Source organism: Rhinopithecus bieti, unplaced genomic scaffold, assembly GCF_001698545.2.
Source record: "Rhinopithecus bieti isolate Rb0 unplaced genomic scaffold, ASM169854v2 scaffold_12088, whole genome shotgun sequence".
NCBI classification, from domain to species: domain Eukaryota; kingdom Metazoa; phylum Chordata; class Mammalia; order Primates; family Cercopithecidae; genus Rhinopithecus; species Rhinopithecus bieti.
Genome location: NW_016807975.1, coordinates 4,823,062 through 4,839,231, shown reverse-complemented (window position 1 = coordinate 4,839,231; position 16,170 = coordinate 4,823,062). Strand labels below are relative to the sequence as shown.

The 16,170-nt window shown below is 36.0% G+C and overlaps 1 protein-coding gene across 1 annotated transcript in view; it reads right to left on the bottom strand.

The window, feature by feature from the left end:
- ERP44 (endoplasmic reticulum protein 44) overlaps window positions 1-16,170 on the bottom strand; it is a 123,478-nt gene that overhangs the window by 28,509 nt on the left and 78,799 nt on the right. Inside the window, exons 5-8 of the mRNA XM_017884332.1 lie at window positions 9,995-10,179; window positions 8,589-8,704; window positions 6,202-6,259; window positions 4,323-4,439 (exon numbers count right to left, since the gene is read on the bottom strand). Coding sequence (XP_017739821.1) covers window positions 4,323-4,439; window positions 6,202-6,259; window positions 8,589-8,704; window positions 9,995-10,179 — 476 coding nt within the window. The remainder of the gene's footprint in view (window positions 1-4,322; window positions 4,440-6,201; window positions 6,260-8,588; window positions 8,705-9,994; window positions 10,180-16,170) is intronic.

Genomic DNA, 16,170 nt, shown 5'->3' with positions numbered 1-16,170 from the left:
ACATTTTGGATTTTGGAGCATTTCAGATTCCAGATTTTCAAATTAGGAATACTCTCTGAAATTCTAAAAAACTAGGGAAAAGGAAGCAGAATCAAAGAATCGCACGAACAAAAGAAACCAGAAAACTTGGTAAAGCAACTTCTTTAAACCAAAAAAAGAGACTTTGCAAGAAAAGGCTTGTGTTAGAATTTTCACTCAAAAGTCTTCTATAATTCAAAATTCCAAAATATTTTAAAATATGGCATTGCATTAAGATAATAACCAGTGCAATAGAGCCTGATAAGTTTATGATATTTAAGCTTGTAGGATTAAAAACATATTAATCACATTTCATGAGAAACCATTTTTAGAACTTTGATTTGAGAAATAGCTATTATAAACAAGTAGGATGTCTCAGTGGGAGTATTCTTATATGTCAAACTGGATCCTGGCAGCACTAATCCTCTTTCTATGAAACAGTCAGCAAAGAGCCAATGTAAGATGACTTAGGCTTGCAATGATCTGTCCAAGCAGACACACCCAGAGAATCTCATACAAACATTCATACATTTGATTTGAAATTGCTACAAACTTAATAAGAATTAAATATTATTTTATGGTGGAAAAGGTACACCAAAAATGTACCATGCTGACATAAAATACTAACTTATTTTATGTACTAAAATGCAAAGGCAACATTTAAATCAGGCAAAAAAAAATCTTATAACGAGTTTTTAAATGCTGTTGGCATAGACTTCTGCTTCCAGAAAGATGAAGTAGACACTTTTCTCTATTTCTCCCAGGAAGTTCAGCTACAAATCCTGGACATTATAGAAACAAACCTAAGGCCCTGAAAAGCAAATAAAACAAAGCAGACTGGCTAAGGACTTAAGGACCTAAGAATGGCACTCAGTTCCTTGAGTTTTCCTTTTGCCTTATACATCTCAGTCTAAGTGCTGGAAATACCAATGGACACAGATCAGAAATACCCCAAGAATGCATTCTCAAGACGAAGAGGGGGCAAAGAGCATTCTGGTTTGCTCACAATGGCCAGTCCCAAAAGTTAAGTGTTGCTCTCTCTTCCCCAAGAAAGGGGGAAAGAGATACTAAGATCTAACAGCTGGAAGTGTCTGGAAAGACTCAGGGAGAATTTCAGGGAATCTTGGAGAGTTCACATATATTATCTCCAAATCTTAAAGCACTTACCAATATACATACACCTTAGTAACAGAAAGCATCAAATCTGAGATTATATTCTTCCTTAAGAACTCCAGGTTTTGTTGTATTACAATTAGGTTAAGCTACAGTGCTAAAAATTACATTCTGAAGTAATAATGGATGTACTTTGGACTAATCTTACTACTAGGAAAATTAGAAAAACCAGAGTAATAATAATAAGAATAAACCACCTTTTTGAAAGCATCCAAAAGTTAAAAAAAAAAAAAAACAGGAAAGAATTATGGGCCAAGACTGGAATAGGAGGAAATCCAGAACATTAAGCATTGCATTTGAAGCTGCTTTTCTTCTAGGACCATCTGTCTTTCCAGAAAAGGCAACTGATAGTGCTCAATCCCACTGATCATCAGGGAAATACAAATTAAAACCACAATGAAACTCTACTACACATACACCAAAATAGATTAAAAATGTAAATAGCTGATACAAATGTGGGTAAGGATGTGGAGCAATGTGAACTTTGATACACTACTGGTAGGAATGTAAACTGCTAAAACCACTTTGGAAAAACTGGTTAGCATACACTGAAATTGAATGTATATACGCCCTATGACTTGACAATTCTATTCATAGGTATATATATCCAGTAGAAATCTGTGCATATATTCACCAAAAGACATAATAAGAATGTTCATAGCAGCATTATTCACAGTAGTCAAAATCTAGAAGCAGTCTAAATGTCCACCAATAGTAGAATGGATACATTGTGTTATATTTATATAGGGAATTATATTCAGCATGAAAATGAATGAACTACAGCTTCATGCAATATGAATGAATTCCATAAATATAAAGTTGAGTGAAAGAAGCCAGACACAAAAGACATGATTCTATTTTAGGTTCAAAAACAGGAAAAACTTCCTATAGTCCTATTCAAAGTAAGTGGTGATTATGAAGATGGTAAATGGGGGTAATGATTGAGAAGGAAGACAAGGGGTTTGGAAACATTTTATTTCTTGACTTAGCTCAGGGATTGACAAATTAGAGCCACGGGTCAAATCTGACTTGCTGCCTGATTCTGTTAGGTCCATAAGCTATAACTGGTCTTTAATTGTTTGGTTTTTTTTTTTTTTTTTTTTTTTGAGATGGGGTCTCACTCTGTCTCCCAGGCTGGAGTGCAGTGGTGGATCCCAGCTCACTGCAACCTCTGCCTCCCAGATTCAAGTGATTCTCCTGCCTCAGCCTCCCAAGTAGCTGGGATTATAGGCGCCTGCTACTATGGCCGGCTAATTTTGCATTTTTACTAGAGATGGGGTTTCACCATGTTAGTTAGCCAGGCTGGTCTCGAACTCTTGACCTCAGGTGACCCACCTGCCTTGGCTTCCCAAAGTGCTGGGATTACAGGCCTGAGCCATGGCACAGGGCCCTGGTCTTTACATTTTTAAATAATTGGGGAAAATTTTAAAAATATTTCATGGCATGTGAAAAGTATGTGTCCAGAAATAAAGGTTTATTAAAACACAGCCACACACATTTGTTTACGTATTGTCTAAGGTTACTTTTGTGCTACAACCGAAAAGTTGAGTAGCTGCCACAGAGATTATATGAACTGCAAAGCCTAACACACTTATTACCTGACTCTTTGTTGAAAAAAATTGTGTACCCTCTCTCTTAGTTTGAGCTGCTATATTAAAGTACCATAAACTGGGTGGTTTGCAAATTAACAGAAATTCATTTCTTATCATTCTGGAGGCCGGAAATCGAAAATCAGGGTGCCAGCACGGTCAGTTCTAGTGAGAGCTGTCTTCTAGGTTGCAGACTGCCTACTTCTCATTGTATCCTCACATGGCAGAAAGACAGCTACATAACTCTCTGAGGTCTCTTTTATGAGGTTACTAATCCCATTCATGAGGACTCCATCGCATGAATGGAGGATTCATTCCCTAATACTATCACATTGGGGATTAGGATTTCAACATATGAATATTAGGACACACAAATATTTGTTCTATACCACTGTAAGTAGTGATTATATGGGTATATTTACTCTGTGATAATTTTGGGGGACCAGATATTTAAACTGTGATTTATATACTTACAATTCTTTGAAGTGTATATGCATACACAAAGTTTTTAAAAACTGTGCCTAATACAAAGTTTTTAAAAACTTGCATTCTTAGGCCATTGATTTTAAAAACAAAAGACCTGGAATGAAAGATATGTCTTACATAAAGTAAAGAAAGGACAGAGGTCCTTACAGACATAGCTCTTCATACTTGTTCCTCCAGCCTCTTAGGTTTTTAAGTTTTTTTTTGGTGGGAGTTGAAAGAATTTTGATGGACTTGATTTCAGATGCATGGGATGACTGAGGTCAGTTACATGATCACTGCTAACTGCTTTCATTATTTATAATGAAAAAGACAACATTAACTGCTTTACAAAAAACAGAAGAATCTTTTAATGGCAAAGGATTATTCATTAGATAGAAATAATTGTAACTAAAATCTGCAAAGCACTGCTCCTAAAGCAGCAGTCCCCAACCTTTTTGGCACCAGGGCCCAGTTTCATCGAAGACAATTTTTCCACTGATCGGGGTGGGGGATGATGATTTTGGGATGAAACTGTTCCACCTCAGATCATCAGGCATTAGTTAGATTCTCATAAGGAGAATGCAACCTAGATCCCTCACATGCACAGTTCACAACAGGGTTCACATTCGTATGAGAATCTAATGCTGCTGCTGATCTGACAGGAGGCAGAGAGCTCAGGCCGTAATGCTCTCTCGCTGGGCAGCCCTCTTCCTAGTAGGCCATGGACTGATACAGGTCCGCAGCCCAGAGGCTGGGGACCCTTGTTCTAAAGGACATCCACCCAAACAGGGATCCTCAACCAACAGATGGGCATCAGAATCACCTGAAAGGCATTTTCAAACTCATTTTCAAGGTTGTGGTGAACTACTACTATTACTGGAAATGTAATAGAGGGGTTCTGGGACAGCAAAGGTGAAGAATCACTGGCTTATATTACAGAAACAGCTATGATATAGTTATGTTCACTATATGATTCTTACAACTGATAACCCTGTTAACATAGTAAGACAGGTGGAGGAAGCTTGTGGTTTCAGACATTTGAATTTAAAGTAACAATACACAGTAGAAAGCCCATACCTCTCCATTTTCAAATGTTATTTCTCGGACAAGAGGAACACATTTATCTTGAATCCAATTGTAAGTCACATCAAAATTTGTCATAGCTCCCAAGTACACCATATCTGGAGCAGAATGCTATTACAAAACAGAAAAAAAAAATTAAATCTAACCTGTGCTGGCAAAAGCATATTCTTTTTTTTTTTTAAAGCAAAGTCTCACTCTGTCACCCACACTGGAGTACAGTGACATGATCATGGCTCACTGCAGCCTTGACCTCCTGGGCTCAAGCAATTCTCCTACCTCAGCCTCCAGAGTAGCTGGGACTACAGGTGTGTGCCACCATGCCAAGCTAATTATTTTATTTTATGCAGAGATGTGGTCTTGTTCTGTTGCCCAGGCTAAAAAGTACATTCTTAAATCCATCCATGAACTCAGAAAATCTACTGGTGTTACAAAAGAAACATAAATCATGGAACTTTCAAGAAAGAGGGCCATGGGTGGTAAAAAGCAGGTAATTCTGTGATTATCAGTGAGCTAATAATCTAACCTGTGACACCCAAGCCTATTGCTTTTTCTTGGATTTAGGCCAATTAACTCTTTTCAGTATCCTCACCAAAGGCAGGAAGGCATTGTGAAAAGAAGAATTCTCCAAATGAATTAATTTAGCTATTCCTTAGAGCTGAAAATTTTAGAAATTACTTCTTTTAGAAGAAAATACGGATAGTAAAAAAGCCTTGAAAAATACAAGATGCTATATGGATGTACGGCAAGACTATTTCATTTTATTACCTCCATATCTATTTCCACATTAACTCAAAATCAATTATCTATGAAGTGTCTAAAATGATAAAAATAATAGCTAATATTAATCGATAAACTTACTGTGTCTAGGCATGATTGTGAACATTTTATATGTGTTGATTCATGTAAACCTCCCAACATCCCTATAAAGCAAGTACTGTTATTATCATCCCATTTTTACTAATTAAGAAACTGAAGCGTGGGGAAGCGAAGAAACTTTCCCAGAGTAACATACCTAAGAAGGTGGCACATTTGACATTCAAACCCAGTCTGATGCCACCAGAGCCCATGCTCTGAACAACCACACTACCACTTGGAGATATGTACTGCATTCTGATAATCTAGAGATGATGATACTAAGTAAGCTACTCAAAGAAATGCACTTGCAAAAAATATAAGCAAACACCTATGTGAATTTAAAATAGAAACTTTCTAAGCAAGAAATTCATTTATCTGCACAAAATTAAAATCTCAGTGTAAAACACTGTAAACAACATTAAAATGAAAACTACAAATTGAAAATATCCATAAATTTCCTTTTTTTTTTTTTTTGGCCATTGCAATGGCAGGCCCTTGGTGAATTTGGGATAACACATGCTATGATTTTTGCCTCTTAGTTATGGTTACCATCACCTGGTAGGGCCTAATCAGCTACTTAAAGCTTCTTACCCTACAGGTTAAAAACAACCTAGCTGCTCCTTATTACCTGACAGGTACTGAGTAAATTTATACTCCAGGAGATTTGGGAGTTTGGCTAGTACAATACTAGCCAAATACAACAGGTAGAAATGACAATCACAGGAAACTGCAGCATTTTAAAAATTTGGCTCCCAGACTGAATGCCAGAGAGGTAGAAAAGGCCTGAGAGTCAGGGGATCCCTAAGGCCAGCTCTGCTACTCTAATGCCTGTGTGACTTTAGGCTTCTGTGGTCCCATCTTCGTTCTGAAGGGTTTAGATCAGCACAAGATGATGCTTCAAACTTCCTTTCAATTCTAAAGTTCTATGATTCTATGAACATTAACACATATAAAACTACATTTTATACATGTATTTAAATTATATCTTATCATATAACATTAAGAAATAGCAACTTACCCCTGGTGGTTTGTAGATTATGTTGTCTCCACTGTACCTTTCCGGTTTTGAAACATCCCTATAGGAAGGGAGAAACAGTAATAAACCTGAATGACAGGATTCTGCAATGTAGGAATTACAGACTTGAAATACATACTTATCCATCATTGTCCCTATTATAAGACTATGCAATACCAAGAAAAGCATACATTTAAAGAAAACATTTAATATGAGGCAGACTTTTTAAAGGAAAATTTTAGTTAGTTGTTTTTGTGTTTTGTATAAGTTTAGATTGGGAGTTTTAGCACTAAAAGGTTGTTTTGACCCCAGACTGTTTTCTAGCAACTAGGGATCAACGTAATTGATTTGGTCACAAGGACTGAAACAAAACAAAACAAAACAAAACCCGAAATAACCCACATCACTAAAATATAGTTCCATAGATAAGTAATTTTTTGTTTATTTGTCCATTGTTGTTTCCTGAACCTAGTACAGTATCTGGCACACAAAAGTTGTTCAATAAAAATATGTAGAGTGAATACTACAACAAATTACTTTTGTAATCAATTACTTTTAGATTAATTGAATATTGATTTATCTCTAGTTTCTAATTAGAGTAGTCCAGGAGATAGGGGCAAGGGGTGCTAACCTAGATTGATAACAGTGAGAACAGAAAAAATGTGTTCCATTAATTGATTAATTCAATAACTATTTACTATGTGCTTCCTTTATACCAGCTATGCCTTGACATTGGGTAAACAGGAGTGAACAAAACTAACAAAACTCTCTCTCTCTCTCATGGAGTTTACATTTTGGTGAGTAGAGATAGACTAACAAGTAGATATATTTATCTTTGGTGGTTACAAAAAAATGCTATGAAGAAAATAAGTGGAATAAGTAGATAAAGAATGACAAATTAAATGATGGTAGTGCTACTTTATATAAAGTTATCAGGCAAAGACTTTCTGATGAGATGACATCTGGGAGAAGCACTTTCAGATACAGGCTCTGCTGCAGAAGTGTGCTTGCAGCATTTAATGAATATGGGTTGGGCACAGTGGCTCATGCCTATAATCGCAGCGCTTTTGGAGGCAGAGGCAGGAGGATCACTTGAGGCCAGGAGTTCAAGACCATCCTGGGCAACATGTGAGACTTCATCGCTTAAAAAACAAAAAACAAAAAACTAATAATGCACACAATAAAACATACAAACAAAATCTTACAAAAGCATTAAAGCAAGGACAAACAATAAAGGTCAAAAAATGAAGAGGATATATTGTGCCAGATATCCAGGCTCCACTCCAGATAGCTACTACAATTGAGCCTAACAGTCATGAGCCAATGAAAAGAAATAATACTGCATGGAAGTCAAAGGATGGTTGAGATAACCTCCAATGAGGAGAGAGGGTCAAGAACAGAACCACAAAAATGATTCCATCTTGAGAAAAAGGAAAAAAAAGAAGGAGATAAAGTCAGAGAATTCAGACACGTAGGGGCCAAACCAGGGGGATTCAATGTAAGTGTTGACACAGCAGAAAAAGAAAAAGGTAGTTGAACATCACACCCTTCAGAGGAATTGAAAAGGATTAACATGTTTAAAAGACCACTCAATTTGGTAATTAAGAAGTCATTTTGTGACTGTGTAGAGACAAGTTTCATTAGAGCAATGGAGGTGAAAGTTAGCTTCCAAAAGGTTAAGTTTTTTACTGGTTAGAATTTGAGAAAATCAAGGTAGCCAGGCATAAACTATTCTTTGAAAAAAAAAAAAAAGAATAAAAAGAAAGATGACATTATAGCTTAAGAGAAGAGGCAGGTCAGGAAAGAAAGAAGCACGTTTTCAGAAAAGGAAAGCAGTTCTTGAAAAGGGTCAGGTTGAAAACACAAGAAAGCAGGAACAACTGGTGGATCAAAGCCCCAGAGGAGTTTGAAAGGACAGTTACAAGGATGCCAGTGAACAGGTTAGCCTTAGAAAGAATTGTTCCTCTGAGACAGGGAAGATATAAGAAAAGGTGGTGGAGAGATGGAGATGAATGAAGACGATAAAACTCATGCTTCTTAACAAGAAAGACAGTGTGTTGTTTCACTGTGGTAACCCCACAGATTAGCATTTTGTCTAACATAGGCTAAGAGTTAATAAATGAGTTCAACAAAAGCACGAATGAGTTAATTGTTAACTTGTCCATTTTTTCCTGCTTGCCCACATTCTGAAATAGATAATACTATAGAAAGAAAATAGAGTTTTAAAACCTTAAAAAGAATTCAGAGACAGGTATAAAGACTGTTTGGTGATTTTAAAAGGACTGAGATCATTTTTGGAGAGATCACCTTCAGAAAATGACCAAATACAATAGGAATTTAACATGGCAGCCAAACCAACCCACTAACATACTTTTAAATAAGATACTTACCCAAATGCAGAAAGAAAGGCACAGTCATCATGCAAAATATTCGCTACTCGTTCAAAAACTCTATAGTTGTCCGAGTCCTTTTGCTCAAAATATCCAATGATATTTCTTTTGCTGCGCTGTAAAATAAAGTATGTAATTATTTTGCAAACACACATAGTTTTATAAACATGTTATTTCATTTACCCCTTATCTTAGTCTAGTTATTGTTCAAATGAAGTATGACTATAAATGCATATTTAGTTTTTTAACACCTAGTCCAAAACTATTAAAGATTACATTGGGTTGAAAACAATCTTAACTATAATAAATATAATCATAATCATTTCCTTCTAGCATTTAAAATTTTTAAGAAATAGATAACTATTTGATCAGTGACAATCTTTTCCTACGTAAGGGGACTAATTCTAAAATGTATTAAAACAATGTATCAATCATAACTTGTGACTGTTGGAGAGACTCCTCCACGGCTCTCTCACACTCCTACCCATCTTACTGGGTCTACCAAAAAATGCAAGACTGACTACTCTTTATCCAGGCCATTTCTCAGAGTTGTGCTTGCAGCAAGCAACACTGAGATATGAGGGAATGCCTCCAGCCAGGACAAATGCAGGGTTACTGCTTGCTCTGAAATAGTGAGTTCCCCAAGCTCAGTGTCCCTCTCCTGTGACATAACCCACTGCATGTACAGGTATCCATCTGGGGAGTCCTCTGCATTGCCTCCATAGGATTTGGAGGGCAAGGAAACAAATGCAAACATGCTCACACTACTTGCTGTGATGTGAGCAATAAAGTCCTTTGTCTCTGACCCAGCAGTCTTGTGTCTTCTAATAGAATCCATGAAATGGTAATTGGTTAGCTTAGCTTGCAAGTAGGGTAAAATCAAATCTCAAACCTGACAGTGATGATTGGTGATTGTGACAGAGCCCAAACTCAATTGCTTTTGCTTTTGTTGTTGTTGTCTTTAAAACACTACCCAGTGTACAAAGAAAGGGGTGTGCTAAACTTACTATTAAGCAGAGGCTATTTTAGAGGACATTAAAACTCATAAAAAGAGCTCATACAAGAGTGATTAGAGCAGACACCCTGAAGGTCTCCACAAGAAAAATACAGAAGCTCTGGTTGTATACACTTGACTTTAACTTCCATTTCTTTATAATTGAGGCTTTCATATGTGCTCAATTCACATTAGTACAGCTTTACTGTATGCTATATCTTTCATCCAGAAGTTCAGTATAACGTAAGTATTTCCCTTGAGATTAATTCAAAAAAATTCAACTCAGTAAGTATATGTATGTCAAATCCACTGCAATAAACTATAGGAGAATGTCCAGATTTTTTGTTTGCATTAGAATTTGTTTACATTAATCAGGGAATGTTCATTTAATCTAGCAAAAGTTACAACTTACATCAAGAGTGGTGATTTCTGCTAAGTCCCGAATTTCTTGAATGGGGTTACTTTTTTGTTGCCTGATGTAATCTGCCAGTGCTTTCACTGATCGCTGACCCCTGTATTCTCTCTTCATCATCATCCCATTACGAAACAATTTGAGGGTTGGGTATTTGCTTATCCTGTATCTCTGGGCTATGTCAGCTAAAAGAATGAAAAAAAAATTATTTACCCCCATATGTAGTCAGGGTGAGCCCATTAGCCTAATGGTCAAAATCTTACAATTGCTTAGTGAGAACTTTTTGGTTCAAGTCATTATTTTTCAGTGAGAGAGAAAAAAATAGTAATAATCAGGACTTGAGTTTACACTAGTTAAGAGACCAGGTTCTGGACTGGGTTTAAATCCTAATTTGCGACTTACTGGCCATGTGAACTTGTAAAATGCATAAACTCTCCATGCCTTAGTTCTCATCTATTATATAAGGATAATCATTTCTACCACGTAAGATTGTCTTAAGCATCAAATTAAATAATACAACAGATGCCACAGTAAGCATGGCACATGAATAATGACTATAAAAACAGCAATAATAATAATGCCTTATGGGGTTCGACAGACATTAAAATACCTGACAGCAGCATATAAGCTGGGGAGGGAAGGTAAGCAGGAGGTAAATTATGCTAAATATTCTAAAGTCTTTGCATGGTCCAGGAAGAGGCAAAAGTACTTATAATATTTTGTTTAGTCGAGGTTGTACTTTATTCTTTCTACTATAGGCAATCAAAAATACTAAAAGTATATTAGAGGTTAAAATGGAAATATGAGCTCTCAGAAGGGGGGCTGGAGAAAAGATATAATACTTTGGCAAACTAAGTAAGATTATATAATACTTTGGCAAACTCCACGTGGATTTATAAAGTAGAAGTCATGACTGACTACTAAAATTCTTTAAACAGAATACAAATATGAATAAACAACGGGAACAACTGGTCATACTGAGATTGAAAAGAATGCTTTCTTCATCAAATCACAGAAATCTGAAGTAAGACATTTTAATTTATACATAATTAACATAGACAATAATCTGTCTGCTTTAGGAGTTGGTACTTCCTTGAAGCAGATGAGTAATAGATATGTATCAACTACATGCCCCTTTTTCAACCTGATAAATTACAAGGAGAGACTATGTCTTTGGGGTGTTATAAAGATGATGGGTCCTATTACCTGAGCAAGGACTTAATGAGATTCAATTGGTACTACAAATTGAGAAATGAGAGAGAGGTACCATAAACAAGTAGAAGTCTTTTAAATAAAATAAAGACAACTGTAATAAGCAAAAGCCACAAAGACTTGAGTTTATCCTACTTACAATGATAAATAACCTGAGAAATCATAAAATTAAAAAAAAAAAAACTTTGATTTTTTTTTTTTTTCTTTTGAAGATAGGGTCTTGCTGTGTCACCCAGGCTGGAGTGCAGTGGCACGATCTCAGCTCACTGCGACCTTAACTTCCTGGACTTGAGCAATCATCCCACTTCAGCCTCCAGAGTAGCTGGGACAACAGATGTGTACCACCATGCCTTGCAAATCTTCTTAAATTTTTTTAATTTTAATTTTTTTTTTTAGAGATGAGGTCTCACTATGTTGCCCAGGTCAGTCTTGAGCTCCTGAACTCAAGCAATCTTCCCGCCTCAGCCTCCCAAAGCTGGGATTACAGTTGTGAGCTACTGTGCCTAGCTATAAAATGAATTTTGCATGATGTATAAACAAAAGTGTTTAAAAATTAGATCAAATAGTTCTAATGGCCAACACTACAGTGTTGTAGTCTTGAGAATGGAAAATGCTTTTTTAAAAGTTACTATTTTGGCCAGGCCCAGGGGCTCATGCCTGTAATCCCAGAACTTTGGGAGGCTGAGGTGGGTGGATCACTTGAGGTCAAGAGTTTGAGACCAGCCTGGCCAACATGGCAAGACCCTGTCTCTACTAAAAATACAAAAATTAACCAGGCATGGCAGCGCACGCCTGTAATCCCAGCTACCCGGTGGCCGAGGCAAAAGAATCTCTTGAAACTGGGAGGTGGAGGTTGCAGTGAACCAAGTTCGTGCCACTGTACTCCAGACTGGGCGACAGAGTGAAACCCTGTCTCAACAACAACAACAAAAAAAAGTTACTATTTCTCCAAATGCCTATCAATAGGAGACTGGCTGGATAAAGTATGGTACCCATATAATGAAGTACTAGGCTGTAATATAAAGAAATAAAAAAGATCTCTGTTTGTTGCTAAGGAGCAATCTTCAAGATAAGTTAAAAAAAAACAAAAAAACAAAAAAAAAAAGCCAGGTGCAGAAGAGTGTGTACAGGTCAAATATTTTGTATAAGAAATAGGGAGAAGAAACTTGGGGAAGAAATATAAATACATATGTATATACATGCACACATATTTACATGTTACATATGCTTGCTTATATAGTTGTCTTTCTTCTACCCACAAAAAAAACACCAATGGGAGAAAATGGATGGAGAGGTCTAGAATACATTCCCTGACTATACTTTGGTTTTACAGTTTTGACTTTGGAACCATGGAAATGTTTAACATTAAAACAAAATAAAATTTTTTTAAAAATTTAGTACTGGCATTGTTATTTTGAAATTAAATACATACACATATATTACCAATAAAGCACATGAGTAATCATGTTAATGCCATTAAGAATCAAGATTTTCAGTAAAGGAAAAAATATATAAAACTGAGTAATTAAGTAAAACCCTATAATAATTTGAATTGGAAGTACTGGTATGACCTCATGTTTTTCTCTTTCAAAAAATATACTTCTAAGATCCTTCCACTGATAGCTATTATCAGTAAGTTAATTCCAATAAGTTTGATGATTCATATAACTCCCATGAAAATATACCTTATTGAAACTGACACTAGAAGACACAGAAGATATAAATGATCCTAAAATTATTGCCAGGTATAGTGACACATGCCTACAGCCCCAAGGCAGGAGGTTTGCTTGAGCAAAAGAGTTCAAGACTAGACTGGGCAACACAGCAAGACCCCATCTCAAAAAAGAATCCTACAATTATTAAAGAACCCAAATCTAATTCAAAGCCTTTCCACAAATGAAACTCCATTCCCAGCCATCTTCACCAGCAAATTCTGCCAAACATTTAAGGAGCCAATAATGGCAATTTTACACAATTTATTCCAGAGAATACAAAAACAAGGAACACTTCCCAACTAGTTTTCGAGGTCAACGTAATCTTTATGGGAATCCTGATAAGAAAATTACGAGGAAAAAAAAGTATTTGTTAATCTTACTCAAGAACACAGATACAAAACTTGAATAGAAATATTAAGAAACTTAGCGCTACATACAGAGGATAATATATCACAAGAAAGCAGGATTTAGTCTAGTACTTCAGTTTAGATAAATATTTGAAAACCAATTAATGTACAGCACAACACTGACAGAATAAAAGAGAAAAATTTTGTTATCTCTCAAAAGCAGAAAAGCATTTGATAAAAATCTATATCCATTCATGCTTAAACACTTTTAGTAAACTAGGAAGAGAACTTCCTTAACTGAAAAAAGGATATTTAAATAAACAAATAACAAACAACTGAATGGTGATATACTAAAAGCTTTCAAGCTGAGATCAAAAAAGAAAAAAGATGCCTGCTATCACTTCTATATAACACTGATTTGGAGTTCTTGATCAAAATAATAATAATAATAAAAAGACTGGACAGGAAGAGATGTCATTTTTTGCAGATGTTTTTATTGAGTTCACAGAAAATCCAAAAGGGAATCTACAAATGGATTTCCACTTGCAAGCAGGGTGTAGTGGGTAGCAGAAATGTATTGGTCCTACTGAAACACCCAGAAAAAACTTTTTATCATATTTTTAAGATATCAGAAATCATGAAAGCAATGAAGACTAAAGGAACTGACATTCCAGGAAGGGAAGAACCATTCCTAGGGTAAGCAAAGATCACTAGCCATTTTCTTTCCTATAGGTTTCCTGTGTAATTCGTTTTGGAAATTAAGTCTGCTGTTGCAGATTTAGGGCTGAGAATTATACCTGCATAGGCAAAAGAAATGTCTCCAGAGGACGTCTGCTAAGTGCTGGGGTGATACAGGAACCTGCGGCGTTGGGTCACAAATATGAATAATCTCCTACGGCCTCCTGGTACTTAGGAGACAGCATCTACTTTGGAAAGGACCTGTAACCCTGCATCAAGACCACATGCAACCAAGACAACTGTCAGATTTTGAAGCCAAAAAGGCCGGGAAGCATCTAGACATTTAAAAAAAACCACGGATTTTTAAGACAGACAGGAAGAAAGGTACTTGTGACATGTACTAGAGACAACTGATTAGTATTCAGAATATAAAAAGAATGAACTAAAAAAAGATTACCAAAAGATAAGTGAGCTAAAGCTATCAGTGTATGAAAGAAACACAGATTGCCAATAAATATATTACATATGTTCAGTTGTAATCAGAAAGTTACAAATTAAAACTCCCATATAACATTTTGTCTTTCATACTGGCAAAAAATCAATAATAAAAAAAATTTTTAAGACTAAAATTCAATAATATGAAACCCTATGAAAGTAAAATATTCCTAGTAGGTTTCATTTAGGTTCAATATTCAATGTTAATAAAGGTAAGCTAGCCTAGCTGGTGCCTACTTTGTCAACAAGAAGTCAAGGAATCTTTTTTTATACTCAAAGACTTTTTAATATCCAAAGGATCTGGCAGAGAGGATATGAGATGGACTCAGAAGCAAAGAAACTAGTCTAATAGAAAACATCTATTTTCCATCTGTGTCCTAAGTATCAGTATGAAAATGGACAGCAAGATGCACTACAGGAGATAATATAATGCTTTTAACTTTCTAAACTTGATGAATTAGTGGGCACAATGAGAAAGCAGTGTGCTAATAGCAAGTTTGCATAAACTAGGAGTAGAATAAATAAGGTTAGAGACAGACTCTAGAGGGTCTTAAGCACTACGCTGATGGAGTTTGAATTTTATCCTGTTTGTGACAAGCAGCCACTGAGCTGTAGAGCTGGGCTTTCAAAAAATTCACCTGGCAGTAGTAGAGAACCAGGAAGACTAGTAAGGAAGCTGCCGTAATAGTTGTGGCAAAAATCACAAGAGTCTATTAACAAACATTCCAACCTTTAGGTTGCTGTAAAAAGATTTAAAATATTTGAAAACTATTAGGGGATTAGATACTCATTTGCTTCATTCTCAAACAACATCCTGGCAGCAGGCATGCTGCATGATGCAGTGGCGTTTAATTATTAAGAAGCAAAAACCTTAAAATTACATTGATCAATAATCTCAGACATAATGCTGACTTTTTTTTTTAACAAGCTTCGGCCAAAAGTGATTTTAAGATAATTAGAATGTGACACTTTGACAATATAACAAAGAATGACTTAAGGGGTATAATAAATGGGTTTTTTAAATTAACTAGATAGAGCAAATGTTAAAATGGATGTCAGAGAAATTATAAATCCCAGAAGGTTAACAGCTCACTGATTGGAAAATTAGCATGTATTTTTGCTCCAGTGGTCACTTACCTTTCCTTGATGGGTCCTGCCTGCCTGCCTCACTAATGCCCAGCAGGGTTCCAAATGGGGAAACTGCCTCATACTCTTGTTTCAGCAACGTCTTTCCCTGCAATGGTTATCCATGGCAGAAAATACAAAGAGGCAGATCATTTCAACAGGAAAGTTTTATTGTTCTTCTGGTCCCAGGAGAAGGACGACTGCTGCCTATATACCTCTTCCCATTCCCAAACTGTACCCCTCAAAACAAACAACAACAACAAAAAAAACCCCAGAAAGACAAATATCCTCAAAAAACAAAACAAAACAAAATACCTCAACAGAAAACTGATAAGCAAAGCCTAGAAGCTGACTCAGAAGTCAGGCTTAACTGCTCATCCAAATTATGTTCTATGCACATAAATTCTTCACTTCATATTTTCTTGTTCTTATTATGTTACTTATATATAGTTCCTATAAAAAGCTTCTCAATTTCCAATAAGTAAGGTCCTAGTTGCACTGGAAGACAGACAGGTAAGAGTAACTCAGGTATATGGGTGCATGTGCTACCTAATCAAGGTACAATTACAAAGTACTTTCCTAAAAACCGAGTGTGGGTCTGTTC